The sequence below is a fragment of the Festucalex cinctus genome, chromosome 15, assembly GCF_051991245.1.
Source record: "Festucalex cinctus isolate MCC-2025b chromosome 15, RoL_Fcin_1.0, whole genome shotgun sequence".
NCBI lineage: Eukaryota > Metazoa > Chordata > Actinopteri > Syngnathiformes > Syngnathidae > Festucalex > Festucalex cinctus.
Window position 1 is genome coordinate 22,501,275 of NC_135425.1, and position 19,041 is coordinate 22,520,315.

A 19,041-nucleotide genomic window follows, 5' to 3' on the forward strand; every position below is an offset into this window, starting at 1 on the left:
ATACACATGAACTTCTTCTCAATCGACACCTCTGGGCATCTGTTAATGTGTGGTGGTGATTTTTCCCTAAACACCCCCCAGCCTGTATTTCGCCATTTTGTGTTTGTTTTGGTCAACAGCAGGAAGTTTCTGTGGACAGACAGTTGTTTACCCCTCCAGCCAATCGCAGAGCGGGGGGGGCGTGTCACTCGCTGTCTGCAGACGGGCCAGGCGAATTTGTCGGCCGCATGACGTCACTCCCGCGGCAACTTGACAGCACGCACGGATTTTTTCTTTTTTTTTCTTCACTCACTCGCAAGCTTCTTGTGTGAGTGAGTGAAAAAAATAATAATCCGTGCGTGCTGTCAAGTTGCCGCGGGAGTGACGTCATGCGGCCGGCAAATTCGCCCGGCTCCGTCTGCAGAAAGTGAATGAAACCCCACCCCACCCCCCTGCTCTGCGATTGGCTGGAGGGATAAACAACTGTTTGTATACAGAAAGGTCCCGGGAGGGGTGGGGGTTTAGGAAAAAAATCACCACCACACATTAACAGAAGCCCAGAGGTGTCGATTGAGCAGGAGTTCACGGGTATAAATCCTGTATTTTTATAGTGCATTTTCCTGAGTGAAAACGGAAGACCCTGCCTTTTAAATTAGAGAAGTTTTAAAATTCTGGACGAGCCACTAAAGTAGCAGCTCGCTTTCATCAATAATTTGTTAATTTACATTGGAAGCAGTTTTAAGTTCATTGCTTTTGGCTAAAATGTTTATGTTTAGCCTCAGGTCACTTGTCTGTCTGTGGTAAATACTGTCAAAGTAAAGAGTGATCATGTGATTTATTGACACGAAAATGTAAGAGAAGTCAGTGTTAATATCGCTTCATGTCTTAAAATGTATCAAAAAGAGTTTTTGATAACACAGCGGCATCCACTATGATCCGCCAATTGAATAAAATGAGCTATTACAAGATGTACCCATCTCCTTATAACGAGGCAAAATTCAATCAACATGGTTTTGAAGCGAAAAAGTATGACAGCTTGTTGCTTTACATTCTCAATTTGGAGGTTAAGAAGAATATCTGGTCACAGTCAAACAGTCAGTTTGCCCTGTGTGGCAGGAGACCTCAAAAGTAGAACAGAAATAACCTCCTTTCTGGCTCATCCTGTGCGATCTTACCGTATTACATTCTCCAGTTACACACTACAATCCCTGCAGGCACTTTTGAGTCACATCACAGATGACGGATGCCTATTATGAGAATCATGACTTGAGGGAAAAAAAATATATATATATATATGTGCACAGTATGACTTCAATGGCATTGGCGAAAGCAATCGTTTTGAGACGGCTCCTTTTGGTGCAGTCGCAATGACTTCATGTTTTACCATCCGGAATGAATTAAGAAGCACTGTTGAAAGGCCTGCTTACTTGAAGGACCTTCTTGCCTAATTATGTGGGGGGGAAAATTGTTTACAAAAACAAATTGAGTGACGGCGCTTTCAGTTGAATTGAGATGATGGCGCCAATCCATCCTTCTAATGGGCCATCGGGTTTTTCAGCTTCTACTGGATGAATCCGACTTGTGTGATTGACTGGGTCTTAACTGTGGTTGTGTTCAAGCAAGCGGCCGGTCCGTATCGCTAATGCGGCAGCTGCTGGTACGTGTATTAATATCAACACACTGTGATTGATATATTGTTAGTTACTTGCTAGAACGCTACTGAAATGCTCTCATGCACTGTGAAAATTCTGTCACGTAGCTGAAAAGTTTTTCAGCGGTGCGTGTGAGAGGATTTTATAGAGAATCATATTAATCCAGTTTTCATTTCACTCAGTGGTGTCTTTTTTTTTTTTTTTCCCAGAATATTTTTGGTCCAACTACAAATCAAATGACCTCAAAGGTATTCGGGTTTCAACTATAAAATTTCTACTAATTACTTTTCATCCTACTAAGGCTAAATATGAATACAATAAAGTCAAACTCAGTCTGGGTTATTCTCAAATGTTTAATAATGACGTTGAATATATTCATGCTTTCAAAGACAATTGTTGAAATTGAATTGAAATTCTATTTGTTATTGTATAAAAGGAAATAATGAAGCCAGACATATAACTGCAGTAAATATTTGTTTTACTTTTTTTTTTTTCTTCACAGTACTTTTCCCGCCTGCATCAAGGTTATTTTAAACAAAAACAAATGCAAAAACTAATTCTAATTTCTAAAAACAATTTTGTTAACAAAATAAAATAAAAATGAAATGCTAACTATAATTATAGCGAAAATGTCCTTTGCTATAGTCTTTGGTAATTAATTTAATGCATGAGTCTTTAGGGGTGATTTAAAATGTGATTTTAAGTACTTTATTTCAATATTAACTGGAATAAGGACATTTGAAAGTGTGATTACATCATCTAGCAGCAGCCAATAGAAAAGCACCTTCAGATGATGTTGCTCTTAGGCGACAGTTTTGCGTGCTTGACTTTTGGCTCGGCTCGCCTGCGCTTTCATTTCACTCAGCTGAAATGCAACGCTAGGTAAGAAATGCCTTACTTTTTTTTCCTTTTTGCCAAGGTGTTTATTAAATATTGTGCACAAATAAAACAAAACGAAAACTAATACTGAAACTAACAAACTAAACTAAAACTAAGCATTTTTTAAATATCTAAAACTAATCAAAACTAACAGAACTACCCTGAAAAATAATTAAATACTTTACTAATTACATTATAATTTAACTCATTCACTCCCAGCCATTTTCACCGAAACAACCCCCTTCGCTTCGCTTTGCAAGGCCCACAGAATATTGTGTTCTATTGCTATAAAAACATGGAACCTACCAAAAGTAAGAGAGTATCTGCCTTTATCAGGAAAAAACAAGTAGTTGTATATGTTTCTGATTTGCAGCAATTAGCATTAAAATATAGCTAAGTTTCATCAATATTCACATTCCTGGTGAAAACACTGGCAAAAAGAGCTTGTTGCAACATGGCCCCGGTTGAGCTCATGTAGTCATAAATACCATTGCTTTAAGCCACCTCTTCATGTCAGAAGCTGCATCAAAGCCTTCTGTATGTGCTTGCATAAAAAAAAAAAAAAGCATAAAACACGTATAAATACGTTTTTTGTGAGTGAAGGACAAAGTATTAAAAAATGTGTTTACACATTTTTGGGGGTTTGAATGGGTTTATTATTATAAATAGATACTAATTAAGTTTTGAAACAAAGTAAAAACTGACTCAAATGAAAATTCCAAAACTATAATAACCCGGCCTGCATCAGCGCAACACTCCAAACAACAAGACACAATGACTTAAGCGTATAATTAAAGTGGGAAGTCATCATTGAACTGACGGAACACATACATCGAATGCAGCGTAACTTTTCCCCATGCAGAAGTGGGACTTTCCTTCCTAGGCCGAACGTGGCTCAGACCGGGGGCACATCCGGGCGACCGGTGGGGCGCGCGCCAACCTCACACGGGTAAGGGGGCTTCTTGAGCGGGGAGGTTACCGCAGGTAGAGTCTGTTTATCCCATTCTCCCTGGAGAAAGAAACATGATGTTAGTTTGGTCTCATGAAAATAAAGGAGGAATTTATTTAAAATAAAAAAATAGTTTGTACTGAATACATGGAGTCATTAAAAAAAAAAAAGTCAGTTGAGTGTTTGAGACTCACAGGAAAGAGGCGTGCAGTGGATTGGTTGCAGTGCATGGAGACGGGCGCCGTGTTGTAAAGCGAGTCCAGCACTTGCGTGGCGAAGTCGTCCCACCGTAGTCGGGAATATTGCTCGGTCACGCCGTCGTTGCCACAAACGCACTGCTCCTTTCCTTGGAATCTAACAAACAATCACGCACTTTGATGTCACAGGACTGCTAGGGAAAGTGTGAGTCTAACGATCGATCGATCGATCGATTGATTGATTGATGGATGATTGCGCGCGACCTGTTGATGAAGCTGAAATATTTGTGTAGGTGATCCAGGTCCACGTGACTCTTGCACAGCTCCAGCTGAGTGCGAGGGTAGTAGTGGACGTAGTTGACGCACATTTCCTCCATGATGCCGAAACCACCCTGAGGAGCCGCGGACAAGACGACCATTATATTACTTGGGTATGCCCCTTTATTATTATTATTATTATTATTAAAGGGAAGTCAACGCAAAAACAAAAACTTGACAATATATATGTTCTATGCAGTCAATTTTGGTTAATACTGTGTTAGTAGAATATGAGTTAAGCAGCAAAATCTATCCGTTTTTATCCATCTCAGGGGGCGGCCATTTTGCCACTTGCTGTCAAATGAAAATATCACCAGAGTTGCTTAGGTCTCAGGTAAACCACCAATCACAGCTCAGCTTCAGAAAACAGGTGAGCTGTGATTGGTCGTTGCCTGAGCCCTGAGTAACTGTGATGTCATCTTCAGTCGACAGCAAGTGGCAAAATGGCCGCCCGCCCTGAGATGGATAAAAACAGCTGGAACGGCCAATCACAGCTCACCTGTTTTCTGAAGCTGAGCTGTGATTGGTCGTTACCTGAGACCGAAGCAACTGTGATGTCATTTTCCCTCGACAGCAAGTGGCAACATGGCCTCCCCCTGAGATGGATTAAAAATGGTTGGATTTTTGCTGCATAATTCATATTCCATAAAAGTAACACTTAGAATTAGTGAGGCCACATATAACATATTACTGTCGAGAAAAATTTAAGGTTGACTTCTCTTTAAATGGATACTTCACTTATTTAGCCCATTATAGCAATAAAAAGTACAATTTTTGTCTATAATTAATTTGATACTTTCATTCTTTTTCACATACAATTAGTACCATTAAAAACACATTTTGCAACTTGCTGTCGACTGAAAATGACATCACAAGGGCTCAGATAACCAATCACAGCTCACCTGTTTTCTAGGTTTGGTCATGTGACATTCACAAGCTGAGCTGTGATTGGTTACCAGAGCCCTTGTGATGTCATTTTCAGTCGACAGCAAGTTGCAAAAATGTGTTTTTAAAGGTACTAATTGTACATGAAAAATAATGAAAATATAACATTTATTATAGGCAAAATATTAATGTTTGACTGCCAAAAATGGCTAAATAAGTAAAATATCCCTTTAAGGAATAAAGATGTGACAATTTCATTCATAAATGCATTATACTGTATATCACTAATAATAGTCACATTTTGCCCTTTTATCGGCAGCCCCTAGCTGAGATTTATCCTGCTCTTTTTTTTTTCCCGTGTTGTTGACAAAAGTGAATGAATATCAGCAGTAAACTTAAAAGCATATCTACATACTGTGCAAATTTACAATATAATGCAATATGGTAATATATGGTTACAATAGCAGCAGTGAAGTGGCAACGAAGGCAGTTGTGCTACTCGTGAATATGTAGATGTCCTGTTGTGTTTCTCTCCAGTCTACAACGCAATGCAAATATACAGGAAAGTGTGAGTGGAATTTTCCCTTGAGGGATTATGAGTACAATAAATACAATTGAAAAATAGTCTGCAGTGGCGTACAACTGCTTTGTATCGCATTGAGAGCTTTTTCTAAGGTTGTGATTACAGATGCAATAGAAAGATGGATTAAAAAAAAAAAAAAAGATATTTCATTCATCCTGTGAAGGAAATTACATCACTTGATGACATAATAGGTTCATTTCTTCATCACAATAATCAAATGAAAATATTGTTTCTATAGATTTTTTTATTTTTTTTAATTATTATTATAGATGGCATTTGTGTTGTAAATAAGACTCACCACAGTGGGCTTGTCCCTATCTTCTGTGTTGTAAGTACACTTTGTTATGAGGACATCGCCCTGTCAGAAGATGTACACCATTTCATTTTTTTTTTTTTTTTAACTATAGCTTATTAACTCTTTGACTGCCAAACGTTATACAAAAAAAAAAAAAACAACGGTGCCAGCCGATTTCGAGCATTTTCACTCACCTTTCAAAGCAAATAGAATATTGTGCGGTATGACTACATAAACATGGTGGTCCATATGAAAGATTGGATTCCATTCTTTCATGAGAAAAGAAAAAGTATGTACTTTCTACCTTATTTCGTTTTCTAGTAATCACCATTTGAAATTAGGTCATTTGTGACATAAGCGAAAATACAATAATATAACGAGAAAAGAGGCTTTTTGTAAAATGATAAATTTTTTTGCACAACAGGGACTTTGACACTAATATTTTTTTGTTTAATGACAAGGCAGCGCTGCACAAGATGTTGCACTGCCCATTGAGAGAGAAAAAATTTAATAAACGTAAATTAACGTTTATGGCGGCATTCATTAGGATTTTAAAATACGTCATTAAACGTTTTTGGCAGTCAAGGAGTTAATGGCACTTTTTTTTTTTTTTTTTAAACAGAAATTCTCGGCATCTTCATACTCACCGGTAAAACGTTTGTCATCTTCCTCAGAACTCGGATAGTCTAGAAGAAAAAAAAATAAAAAAATAAAATGGCACAAGGAAGGAGCCATATTTGGTTACTTGAACTAGCGTCAGAATGGACGTCACACAACCATGTGACTTCATCAGCCAATCAGTGAAGACGACTGAATTAAACCATTATAAAACAGGTTAGAAGTCAAATGTTTTTTTTTTCTTACTTTAAATTATAAGGATGACATGACTGAATCGTTGATTAGCGCTAGTTTAAAAAAAAAATAATAATAATAATTGAAGCAATATCCCGAGCACTTCCTTGAATCTGTCAGAATAACACAGCTCCTGCAAGAGCGGGTCTTATTTTGTCGCTCACCTGGTAGTGTGTGCTGAAGTGTTGGTCCTCCTGCACCACCTCCACCTCTTTGCCCCCCCTCACCAAGACGGTGCGCACCCCGCGGCCCGCCAAGTGCGTGTGCAGCTGAGACGCGAATATGAAGATGCCGCCCGGAGGCAAAGCCTATTAAAAGCGGACAAGGTGATCACTTATCCGGGAATAGATTTTGCTGCACTAGCCAGTGCTGTAAAAAATCTAGATGATGAGCCACACTTTGAGGACCACTGCACATGTCACGTGTGCTTACGGTGCGTGTACACTTGGAGGTGCAGTAGCCAGTGAGGTAGAAGGCGTGTTGTTTCGGCGGGACGGCCATGATGGGCGTGTAGACCAGGCCCAGCTCCATGATCCCGGCGTCGTAGCGCCGCAGACTGGGGGTGTAATGTAACCTTATCCCCGACGAGTCACGTCTGCCTGCGCGCATTCAACGTCGCGGGATGGTTAATGCGCCTTAACGTGCGAGTCCGCTCGCTCCCTGCAACATATTCACATGCTCGCGGGGCAGAATCATTCCAGCGTTCATCAGTGAGTGTGTTTGAAGGCGGATGTTGTTTATCTCTCGTAGTTTTGTTAGGGGACAGGGATGACGGAGGAGGAATTGGGATGTCACTGACTTGGGGCGAAAAAGACAATGTCATCATTACGATTTCTGATGTGCAACATCTTTCTAGTGAAGCAGTGGCTCTGGAGCCACATGTGGCTATTTGGTCCCTCTCCTGTGGCTCCCTGTGTATCTCTAAAAAAAACAATAGAAGAAATTATTATATTTTTTAAATATTTATTTGTATTTTTTTTTTAGATAAAATAGTCTTCAAATGAATTAATGCTTTAGATAAAAAAAATACAAATAATTAAATAGTCCAAAAAATGTCAAATTTTTTTAGTTGTCAGAAAAATAAATAAAAGTTTTTAAAAATTACCTTTAAATGTCCAAAAAGTGCCCATACAATGTCCAAAAAGAGAGAGAGGAAAAGCAGGAAAATACCATAAAATGTCCCGAAAATTGCAAAAAAAAATACATCAGACAATTGAATGAAAATGCAGAAAAGAAAATGTTGAAAAAGTAAGTTAGCAAGAATGTCCAAAAACAAAAGAAAAGCACAAAATTACCATAAAATATTGTTGGAATTGCCCCCCCAAAAAAGTAAAAAAAATTAAATAAAAATGTATTAACAATTATAATATTTTTTTAAATAAATAAATACAATCAGAAAAGAAAATATAAAAAAAAAAGAAAAGGAGAAATCTCTCATAGTCAAAATTTAAATACTCATACTGGTATTAGTCTGGGGGGGGGGGAAGTTGTATTAAATATCCCTAGCATAATAGCACAAGTTGTCTAAGTCATATTTGAATGTTTTTGTATTTAAAAAAAAAAAAAAAGGTGGGGGGGGCGGGGGGGGCAATCCAACAAATTCATCAAGCAAGAGCCTCAATTCAACCTTGGTGGTTTAAGAGTTCAAAAGTTCAGAGTTTGTTGCAAGGATTTGGTCTTAATTTCCTCATTTTGCCTCTAACTTAATTTTGTGGTTTTACCTCCAATAGTAAAGATTGCACTGACAAAACCAGCAATTTGAGAGTCATTTCAAAACTTTACAACTGAACCACTCTAACATTGTTTGTGCAACTTGATGGATGGTTTGTAGCTTATGTTTAGGCGACCCTGGCGGAGGTCGGCATCATCATATATTCAATAACGTGTATTTTCACTGCATGACAACAGTATATCTGCTCTGTCCTTCGCCGTGTTGAATACAGTAATATGGCGCCGCAGTCTTACTTGGTGAAGAGTCCTCAAATATGGAAAAAAAAGAGATAATATAATATGCAAACATGACATTGAAGGTCACATGAGGAGAACACAATGTAGAGTGTGTCATGACGAGTGTGGCCAAGATGAAACGCGTCATCTGGAACATTGAAAATGAATTGCTCTGTTGGAAATTAGCCTGCAGCTTCTCAGGAACACTCTCCTGCTGCTTGCCCGTGTGCATGCGTGTGCGTACCAGATATTAGCAGAGGGTTGTGGTAATGGACTTCCAGGCGAAGGAACCTTGAGGAGCCTGGCCCGCCAATAGGGAGGCCTGCGTCAGGAGGGTAATAAAACGCCTGCAAACACAAGCAAAATATGTTAGAACTAGGGGTGTCGGGGGATTAAAATTTTTCATGAATTCAATTGTTTTTTGTTCCCCCCCCCCAATTCAATTCAAATTTTTTTCATTCCGTAAAAACTGAGAAATGAAAATGGACAAAAGTAAAACTTATGTTATCTGCCCCTGACGTTAACTCACGATTAATAACAAATTTTATTTTTTTTAAATGTGCAATAATATATATATATATATATATATATATATATATATATATATATATATTTTTTTTTATAGATTTCCTACTCTTGTTAACCTACAAGTGGAAAAAATGTATGTTAAACAAGTAATTTCATAATATAATTATAAAAAAAAAAAAAAAAAAAAAAAAAAAAAAAAAAACATAACTACTGTACACATACAGTAGAACACAGCATTAGATCATTTCTGCTTAAATACGCAAGTGGAATAGAAAATGCCATTTTTACGGCCATATTTGGGCGATGCGGAAGCCGGCTCTGCTTAGTTTTCCGTGATGTTCCATGAAATAACAAGCCTTTGGGGTATCTTCGTCGGGAAATCTCGATTCAATCTTAATCATCATTTAATCTTGCACCAGATGCACCCCACATGCCTTCTGCTGATCCAATTGAAGAGTGTTATTTTCATATATTTTCTAATGTTATTGTTCTTATCGGCGAAGCAAAAATATTTGAAGACTCGCTGTCTCCACTGCACGCATGCACACTCAAGTTTGTTTATTTTTTGCAAACTCGCATTTTTTTTTTGTGCGGCGCTGCCAGGGAGAATTGAACAGCGCTATTACGAGGTGATGAGAGAGGCCTGAATATTTCCCACCTAATCTCGTCTTCGCGGCTCACACAAGGCAGGCAAGGGAGGCATCCCGCTTGTTGTTGTTTGGCTGACACATAATCCAATCAGAGAGCAGCCTGGCTGGGGAGCACAGAAATATGGTGACAGGCTCCCTGTTCCCCTGTCCTCTTTGTTTTACGTGACACCCCCCACTGCTTGCTGGCCCTCTCACCTACTATCTATTATTTAAACCGGTTTCCTCATGGCCTCTGCAAATGTCCATAAGTCTCATTAAACGATGAAGAGTCCCACTAAATGTCCTATTTTTGTGAAGTGATACTAAGGTCCTCAGGACTTCCATAAGAAGTAAAGTGCAACCTCCACATTTCAAGGCGCCAATTAAAATTTTTTGAATTTGGTCCACATTTGGGGATCGTTGGGAAGTTGACCCCAAATTTCACCAAGTCTCGTGAATCGTGAGACTTCAAATACTACGGGACTTCTTTTAAAGATTATTGCAAACCTTGTGAAGCTTCAAAAAATCTTAAACAAGTCTTACAAGACCTCAAAAAAATCTCATGAGAATTCAACAACTCTTGCGAGACCTAAACAAGTCTTGCAAAAACCAAAGCACATCTCGCAAGACTTCAAGTCACATGAGACTTGACAAATCCTTCAAGTAAATCTTGCAAGACTTCAGCAAATCTTATGAGACCTCAACAAAACTTGTGAGACCAAGAACAACTCTCTTAAAACCTCAGCAAATCTTATGATATGCCAGTAAATCTTCCAAGAGACAAACAAATCTTAAAAGAATTCTTCAAGTCTTCCTAAATTCTCGCGAAACTTCACCAAATGTGAGACCTAAGTCTTGCGAAGTCTCAGTAAATCTTGTGAGAATTCTGCAAATCTTGTAAGACCCAAATAAGTCTTGGAAGACTATCAAATCACATGAGCACCAAGCAAGTATCATGAGACTATCAGATTTGCCAGACTCTGGCAAATCTTGCGATACCCAAGAAAGTCTCACAGGAACTCAGCAAAATCTCAGGAGACATAAGTAAGTTTGGTAATAATTTATCAAATTTGATCAGGACATTATTAAATCTTGTAAGGCTCCAGCATGCCAGATTCAGTCAACACAAGACTTGTGCTAATATTTTGACCCAAGACGTCTCAAAAGACCTCAAAAGCATTGAGATTTCAGCCGTCTTTTTTTTTTTTTTTTTTTAGACCTAAAAAGTCTCTCGAGACCTAAGCAAATCTTATCCGACTTAATCGAATTTTCTCAGCAGCACATCTTGGAAGACACAGAATTTAAAAAAGAAAAAAAAAAAGTTTGACCTAAACAGGTCTCACAGGATTTCAGCAAATCTGAGTCTTTCACAAGTCAAGCAAGAATTCAGCTCTGCAAGGATCTAAATTAACATTTGGGGGGGAAAAAAACAATCAATCAATTTACATTCAAAACATACACATCAGACGTTCTTTATCTATTGTTGAGTTTATTGCAATTTGAGTCCAATGCCCCTTTAAAACCTGAACCTACTGTATATCTTTCAGTTTGTTTTTCTCCATGTATGTGTGAGGCCGTGCAAGCCTTTGTGTGTGACTGCTTGCATGTGAATTGTCTTCCCACATGCCGACTGGCTGCACAGTAATAGACTTTGCGCAGACACTTCCAGGCTTTCACATTATTTGAGTAGGAGTCTGTGTCCAATGAATAGAGTCGAGGATTGCGCCAAAAAAAAAAAAAATCTAACTGAATTCCAAGCTCTCCAATTAGCTGCTTCTTGCGACTGAACTCTATTGTTGGGAGAATCCGACGTCTACGATTCTGATTGATCTTCAAGGCTCTTTGTCATTTCTATTCACCACAAAGACGTTGACGTTTAATTTCACAAGAACCGCTGCATTAAGGGGAAAACATCCAGATTTCATCATACCTCGGCGCCCATGGCCCAGGCGGCCAGAACATGGCGGCAGAAGTTGAGATTTGCCGGCACCATCGTGTTGTCGCACGAGCCGCTGTACTGGGGGACGTCGCCGTCGTCCGGCGAACATTCAAACACCTCGATGTGGTGCACGATGGCCTCATTTCCTGGCGTTATCGCTGACTCGTACTTGCGTAGAAAAGAACGGAAATGCTCTGTTATAGAAGCAGTAGAGTCTTGTGAACATTATTGTCTCATACTCATTAGTATTCCGTTATTGTACCTACAAGTTAATCAAGAAAATAAAAATACACACAAATAATTAAGATAATAAAAATAATATTTGCCCAAGTCAAGCATTGGCTATCATAAAACCTTTACAACTGCACAGGCAACGTTTTATGTAATGTTTTAGTCAAAATGTCATACTACAAAACACTACGCACGTACCTTTGATATTGCGTTTTGGAGGCAAACAAGGGTGAGTTTACTGTCTTAAAGTTGTAACAAAAACGTTTACTACTGCAAAGATAATACACAAAACCACTCAACTTTCGATAACTGGCATTGCGCTGTTAGCGAGTTGGTGGCTAGCTAGCTAGTGGCCGCGCAACTAAGTGGGAAAATTAGCTAACAGCTACAATAACATATTAAAACTGTAAAGTACTTTAACTTTGAGAACAAGTGACAAGTTCGGTTACAAGTTAGACTTGACTGTCTTCTAAGTATACTGCAACACTCATACATTCAATGAAAGGCAGCTAGCAAGTATAGCTGCCTTACAAGTATGAAAATAGTTGAACAACTAATGAATTAAAACATAAGTGAAGATCTAACCTGTATCACAGTTTAATTTGAATTTCCCTTTGAGGTATTATGAGTAAAATAAATTAAGTATCAGTAAGTTTTTTAAAATATATACAGAAGCTATGTGGAACACTAAACCTAGCTAAACAAATTGACTGTTTTAAAATTCTAAAAAAACAAATGTGCTAAGTAAAACTTGCAATGCCAGTTAAGTGTCATATAAGTGTTGTAGAATTAAGTTAACCGCTCAAACTAATACTCTGAATTACAAATGACCACAAATATAACAGTATTTTAAGTAACAGCATGTTTTAAAAAATAAAAGCCAATTCCTTTAATAACATGTACAGTAATGTTGATAAATCAGTTATCCTGTCTGCAGCAAATCTAGCAGATATTTTATGGTGTAAAGCATACTGTATGTTAAAGCAGATTAGCATAGGAATGAAATTTGTGGGGGGGGTTCTGCATTTGCCATAATGTATGCTTCTTCCTGCCAAGCATGACAATCCATCTGTTGTTTGCTTCCTCCAGATGCTACCAAAAAAAGCCGCAATAATTGCAGCTTGTGCACTATCTCCACGCCTTGACACCCCCCCTCGTACCATGACGATGTGATTCTCGCCCATGTTTTCGGGCAGCTTGTGGATGGAGCACCAGTAGGTGGTCTCCTGAGTGGGGATGACGACGTTGGGCGCCAGCACATCCAGCGTCTGCACGTCGGGGGGCAGCGCGGGGGCCGGCGTGTCGGGACGCAGCATCAAGATTCGTTGGAGGCCCGTGTGGATGCGCGACAGGTTGAGCTGCTCCGGTGAGGCAAGTGGTTGATCCAAGAGGCCGTATATGATGTGCACTGTTCCCTCCTAAACCAAAGCAAAATTATTAGGCTAATAGAAGAACAGGATCTAGTCTGTTGGCTGTAATGCTCTTTAATCAAAATATTTGATTTTAAAAATAAAATTATAAATGACAATGAATAATTATATATATATATATATATATATATATATTTATATATATATATATATATATATATATATATACATACATATATACATATACATATATATATATATATATATATATATATATATATTCAGGTTCATTTGCAAATTATGCAATAAATTGAGTAATTTTAAGGTTTTTGTGCTCATATTTTCTTACGTTACATGAGAAAATTCTTGTTGGAACATTTTATAATGTAACAAAAAATAGTCATTGAGTAAATTAAGTTTTTTGCTCATATTTTATTATATTTTATTAGGTTATATGAGAAAATTATTGTTAGAATATTTCATAATGTAAAAAAGAAAAAAAAAGTCATTGGTTAATTTCAGGGTTTTTCTGCTCATATTTTATTACATTATATGAGAAATTTGTTAGAATATTTCATAATGTAAAAAAAAATAGTCATTGAGTAAGGTTTTTTGCTCATATTTTATTACGTTATATGAGAAAATTATTACTAGAACATTTCATAAAGTAAAAAAATAGTCATTGAGTACCGGAATTTAATTTTTTTTGCTCATATTTTGTTACTTTATATGAGAAAATTATTGTTAGAACAATTCATAATGAGAAAAAAAAGTCATTGAGTAATTTACATTTTTTTTTTTGCTCATATTTTACTACATTATGAGAAAATTATTGTTAAAACATTTCATAATGTAAAAAAAAATAGTCATAATGTCATACGAAAAAAATCATATCAAAACATCTGTTATAGGAGCAAAGTTGTAATGCTTGAATGTCATAAAAAAATTACATTGTAATAGAAAAAAAATTACAAGTAGCATTATTACCAAGAGACGATGAATTCTTATTTTACAACTTTAGTAAATGTTATAAAATAATGTATAAGAATAAATATGTTATTTTATGAGACTGAAATCATATAAGAATAAATGTATATAAGACTGAAGTCATAATTTGAGAAAGCTGGTAGTACAATCACATGCAGAATAAAGGGAAAAATATTGTAATTTTGCAATTTTACTAAAGTTTATAAATTTAGTAGGATTAAGTCGTAATATGACTAGAAAATATATGTAATGTTACAAAATACTATTAGATGCAAATGTAGATTGCAATACAAAAACTTTTCAATAGTTGGAATATTACTGCCATTTTTTTTTTTTTTTTTATCTTGTAAAGAATTTTCTCATAAGGCTTTTTCTGACTTATTCTTGAACAGTTCTTTAGTCCATCGTGTAATTGAATTGCTTAGATGAGCGGCATCACCTCAATGAGGTAGTCTCTGGGGTCACACGTGCTAAAGGGTCTCTTGAAGAGCAAGTCGAGGCCTCCGGACTTCCATTTGGCTTCTATCAGCTCGTAGTCCTGTTGGCCGTCCAGCGTCACCTTGCCCTCGCTGTCGCTCCAAGCGTCCTGACGGGAAACGCCGCAAATGGGGAACATTAACAATTATGGCCAAATGACTTCCAAACCGGGCAGAACACGCTGCGGCAACAGATTTGTCTCGGAAAGTCCAAAATGTATTTTTATAGCACCCTGGAATGTTAAAGTAGCCAATTTACTTATTGACGATTTAGAATATTCACCCAACCTAACGTATGCTTTTGGAGGACGGATGTAGGAGGAAACTAAAGTACCTCTAAACGCAACAAATGCAAACTCTGATTAGAAAGTATGGAAAAGAACTATAATAAATCTCATAATCGTTTTTGCATTATTGCCTTTGTCACCGCAGTGTGTGTTTTGCAGCAGCTGCGCGTGTCCGCTGGTGTTATCTTTCTCACCTTTTTTTTTCTTTGGCATTTTAGTCCGGAATAGCGCCCAAGATCCAGCGCTATACTTGTCTGTGCTCCTCTTACATAAGAGCCTGCACACATCTCACCATCCATCCGTACACTCTTTCATGTCCATCGAAAATACATGTGCGCAAAGACACAGTTTGCGGCGGTCATGTATCGATTGCTCTATTTCAGGTTCTCAAAAGTGGTATACTGTATACAGTCTTGCGTTTGATGATTGATTCTAAATTTCTCACACGCAGACAAATAAAAATATACAAATCTGTGGGAGACAAAGAGTAGTCTTCATTCAGTACTTGCCATCTGCAAAATTAGAAAAAAAAATTTGAATCCATGTTCAAATTAATTTAGTTTAAATAATTCTTAATTTGAAAAGAAAAATCTGCTGTTCTTGTCACCAACTTCCAGCATGAAACACTAATGCCTTCCAGCGGCAGAAAAATTAACTCAACGCACATCTGACTCAATGTTTTACACTCCTTTTAACTGTATAGTATATCTGTGTAACTTCAAATAACTTAGTACTGCATCATTGAACTATAAAGATGCAGCCATATTTTTATTAGGTAAACATTAGTCCACTTATATTAATTAAGAAGAGTGTTGGACCTTTAGAACAGATATAAAATGTGTGATTAATTTGCGATTAATCGCGAGCTAACTATGGAACTATATAATAAATTAGGATCAACTCATTTGCTCCCAAAAACGTACAAATACGTTCTATTTTAAACGTATTGTGTCCCAAAAACGTGTGTGTATATATATATATATATATATTTTTTTTTTTTAACCCTAGAGCATACAGAAGGCTTTGATGCAGCCTCCCAACTGCAGAGAACGGGTGAAAAAAATTGTAGTAATTACAAAAACGGCCAGCAGGTGGCAGCAGAATATAATAAATCAACCAGGGCAATGACGAAAACAAGCCGTTTCTCCACAATTCTTAGCAGATTCGTGAATAACGATGAAACTTAGCTATATTCTAATGCTAATTGCTGCGAAACGGAAAAAGATATAAATATACTTTTTTGTCCTGAAAAAAGAAGAGACTCTAATCTTTCTTTTGGTAGGACAAGGGAATTGTATTTGTTAGATTGGGTCAGTCCAGGGTGTGGTCTCCCTTTTGCCCAAAGTCAGATGAGATAGACCCCATCTCAAAAACAAGGACAAGTGCAAAAGAAAATAGCAAAATAATGAAGATGAAGAGTTTCTCATTCAACCCCCGATCGATTAATGCATTGATGACGAGGCGTGTACAGTCCCAGTGCAGAAATCATTTGCTCTTGCAGCCGTCCTCGAAACGTGTCCGCCAGTTGACAACAGCGTTTTCAACAGCGGACGAGCACAGGTGGTGACGTCCTCCTCCTCCTCCTCCGTTACTCGGGTGTCATTTGTGCTCTCGAATGGCCTCCGGCGCGGAGGGTCGCGTTTGTTTGCACCCGGCGAGCCGCGCGTGCACCTTATACCGTTGATTTGTTTCAAAGCCATTACACAGAACCTGATGGAGGTCTGCTCTCTGCGTCAAGCCACCACAACCTGGCACCAAGCAAAAAATGCATTTTGTTCATGATTTCCGCTGCAGTATTAAACAGTTTAATTTAGTGTCGTCACCATTGAATATTTTTAGAATTAATCTATCGATTATTCAATTGATTAATCGACTTATCAGATTCATTTTAATTTTGCATTAAAGTCTCTTCTTTCATCAGGAAAAAAAAAGGATATTTCTATCTGTTTCTGTTTTGCAGCAATTTGCATTAGAATACATCTAAGTTTAACCAATTTTCACAAATCTATTTAAAATTGTAAGTAATTGAGCTTTTTTTTTTAACATAGCTCTAGTTGATCTCTTATACTCTGCTGCCACCTGCTGGCCGTTTGTGTAATAACTACAATTTCTGCAACCGTTCTTTGCAGTTGAGAAGCTGCATCAAAGCCTTCTGAATGCACTAGCATAAAAAAAAAAAAAAAAAAAAAAAAAAGCATATAAATACGTCTTTGGGACACTTAAAACATAAAAAAAAAAACATTTATAAGTTACTGGGTGCAAATGAGTTAATGTATATTCACCAGTGATTGGTGGTTATTTTGTGCTTTGTATTTGTGATTTTTATTTTTATTTTTTTAATGTTTACGTTACTGTTTCAGTCACATAATTCAGACACAGAATATAATCAATCTTATTTCATCAAAAAGTACAGAAATCAGTCAACAATTACGGTGGATTTGCTGAAATCAGAGGATTTGGACAGTTTTAAATTAAAAAAAAAAATGGCTCCACATGGTTTACGTGATTATTGGGTTTAGTTTTTTTATTTTGTTTTTCAATTCTATTTTTTTGCTGCAGTAGATTATTTATTTATTTTACCTGCCTGTCCAAAACTAATGTAGTTTGGTTATGTTGTTTGATCAATGTCAGTTTGTCCATATTTTGTAGAGAGTGGGGACTGTTTATAATTTACAATGGAAAAAAAAGGGCACAGGAGTCCACGGGTTCCTTCATGTTCCAATTAATTTGCTCTTAATTTGAAAACAAAAAATGGCCTGTTCCTGTCACCAATCTCGCACAGACTCAAGCGTCAGATGCACTATTCAAAAATGCATCTAAAAATGAATCTAAAAATCCATTTAACGTAATTTAGTGACTAATCTGTTCTATTATTTATAGTTGAGTATTAAAGTGACTGTATTCTTCTATATCGAAGCCTTCTTAAAATAAACGCTTTAAGTCATTTTTTCAGATTTTCGGAGATAAACAAAAAAAAACAATCAAATGTAAAAAAAAAAAAAATGACCTGGCAACAATTTTAAGAGGCTGATGACATTGCTGATTGACTCACCCCAAAGTAACTTTTCCTTCCCGAGTCCCAAAGCATCACCAGATCAGCGTTGGTCAGCTCCCCCCGCTCGGACATCCCCAGCACCACGCCGTGCTTCAGCTCGGCCACCTTCAGCTCCATGTAGACCTCCTGCCGGGCGTAGCTAACGTTCCACGCCAGCTGGAGCCGGCCCAGCGGGTCCAGCAGCACCCGGAAGGGCATTGGCAATGCGGGCGGCGAAAGGTCCGAGGGCTCGGCGGCGTCGGGGCGGGACAGCTCCACCACTGTGACGTGGGAGGGAGCCTGGTAGGAGGCCACCAGGATGACCATGAGGGCCGCCAGGGCGGTGAAGTACATGACGGTGACGTCCTGGAGGCGGAGTTCTTTGCTCAGGATCCTCATGGCCAAAAACACGGGTGAGTTTATTTTGTCAGGTTGACTCTAACGTTTCGAAGATGTAACTGGAGAAATGTCCTGGCAGGTCACGGAAGCTCAACAGTCGGTATCATTCCTCGCGTCGTCTCACCCGCTCGTACCCAATCTGTGCTTTTTAAGAGACTCCTCCCTTCGCGATTTGTCTGTTTTGATGCAGACTAATGCTATTATTTGTTGAGCGCAATTCAATTGTGTCCCAGAAGGCCCGCGGGGTCAAACATGATGTTGCACGTCTGCTATAGCCTAATTGATCCAAATCCTACCATGGACATTATCAATGACAATCATCACTGTTATTGCTCAGTCCTTTTTTTTTTTTTTTTAAAGATGCATATATCACATATTTTCTGTTCAAATAAATCTGACCTTTTGGCAATGTTATTTAGTTAGGCAGCAAGCATTTGTGGAGCCATAAACAACTTAATGCATTTGTAGCTTTCCTCAAGCCGCCTCCCCGGGCTGCAAGCAACCTAATTGCGCTGCCAATTACGGCCGGCACACGCAAGATGGACACTTTAAAGTTGCCTAAAAAGGTTAGCGCATCCCCTGAGGGAGCATGTGTGTGCGTGTAACAGGTGACCCCACCTCGCGT

The 19,041-nt window shown here is 37.9% G+C and overlaps 2 protein-coding genes across 2 annotated transcripts in view; one reads left to right on the plus strand and one right to left on the minus strand.

Annotated features, from left to right (window-relative positions):
- Window positions 1–3,381: 3,381 nt before the first annotated feature.
- dbh (dopamine beta-hydroxylase (dopamine beta-monooxygenase)) lies at window positions 3,382–18,522 on the minus strand. The gene is made up of 12 exons (XM_077497844.1): window positions 18,036–18,522; window positions 14,660–14,806; window positions 13,024–13,281; window positions 11,624–11,800; window positions 8,781–8,883; window positions 7,022–7,188; window positions 6,754–6,897; window positions 6,385–6,423; window positions 5,741–5,800; window positions 3,921–4,048; window positions 3,654–3,813; window positions 3,382–3,519 (listed from the first exon to the last, which is right to left on the minus strand). Exons 1-12 carry the CDS (start codon window positions 18,414–18,416, stop codon window positions 3,406–3,408), a joined length of 1,878 nt encoding a protein of 625 aa, XP_077353970.1. The 5' UTR covers window positions 18,417–18,522; the 3' UTR covers window positions 3,382–3,405.
- LOC144002535 (protein FAM163B-like) overlaps window positions 17,267–19,041 on the plus strand; it is a 28,074-nt gene continuing 26,299 nt past the window's right edge. Inside the window, exon 1 of the mRNA XM_077497848.1 lies at window positions 17,267–18,430. The gene's annotated coding sequence lies outside the window, so the exon portion shown is untranslated. The remainder of the gene's footprint in view (window positions 18,431–19,041) is intronic.

Excerpts from the sequence above, each read along its gene's own strand:
- dbh (XM_077497844.1), bottom strand. The coding sequence starts at position 18,416 with ATGAGGATCCTGAGCAAAGAACTCCGCCTCCAGGACGTCACCGTCATG. Across the intron at positions 13,282-14,659 it reads CCAGAGACTACCTCATTGAG|GAGGGAACAGTGCACATCAT; the intron begins GTGATGCCGCTC and ends GCTTTGGTTTAG. Across the intron at positions 5,801-6,384 it reads AGATGACAAACGTTTTACCG|GGCGATGTCCTCATAACAAA; the intron begins GTGAGTATGAAG and ends ATCTTCTGACAG.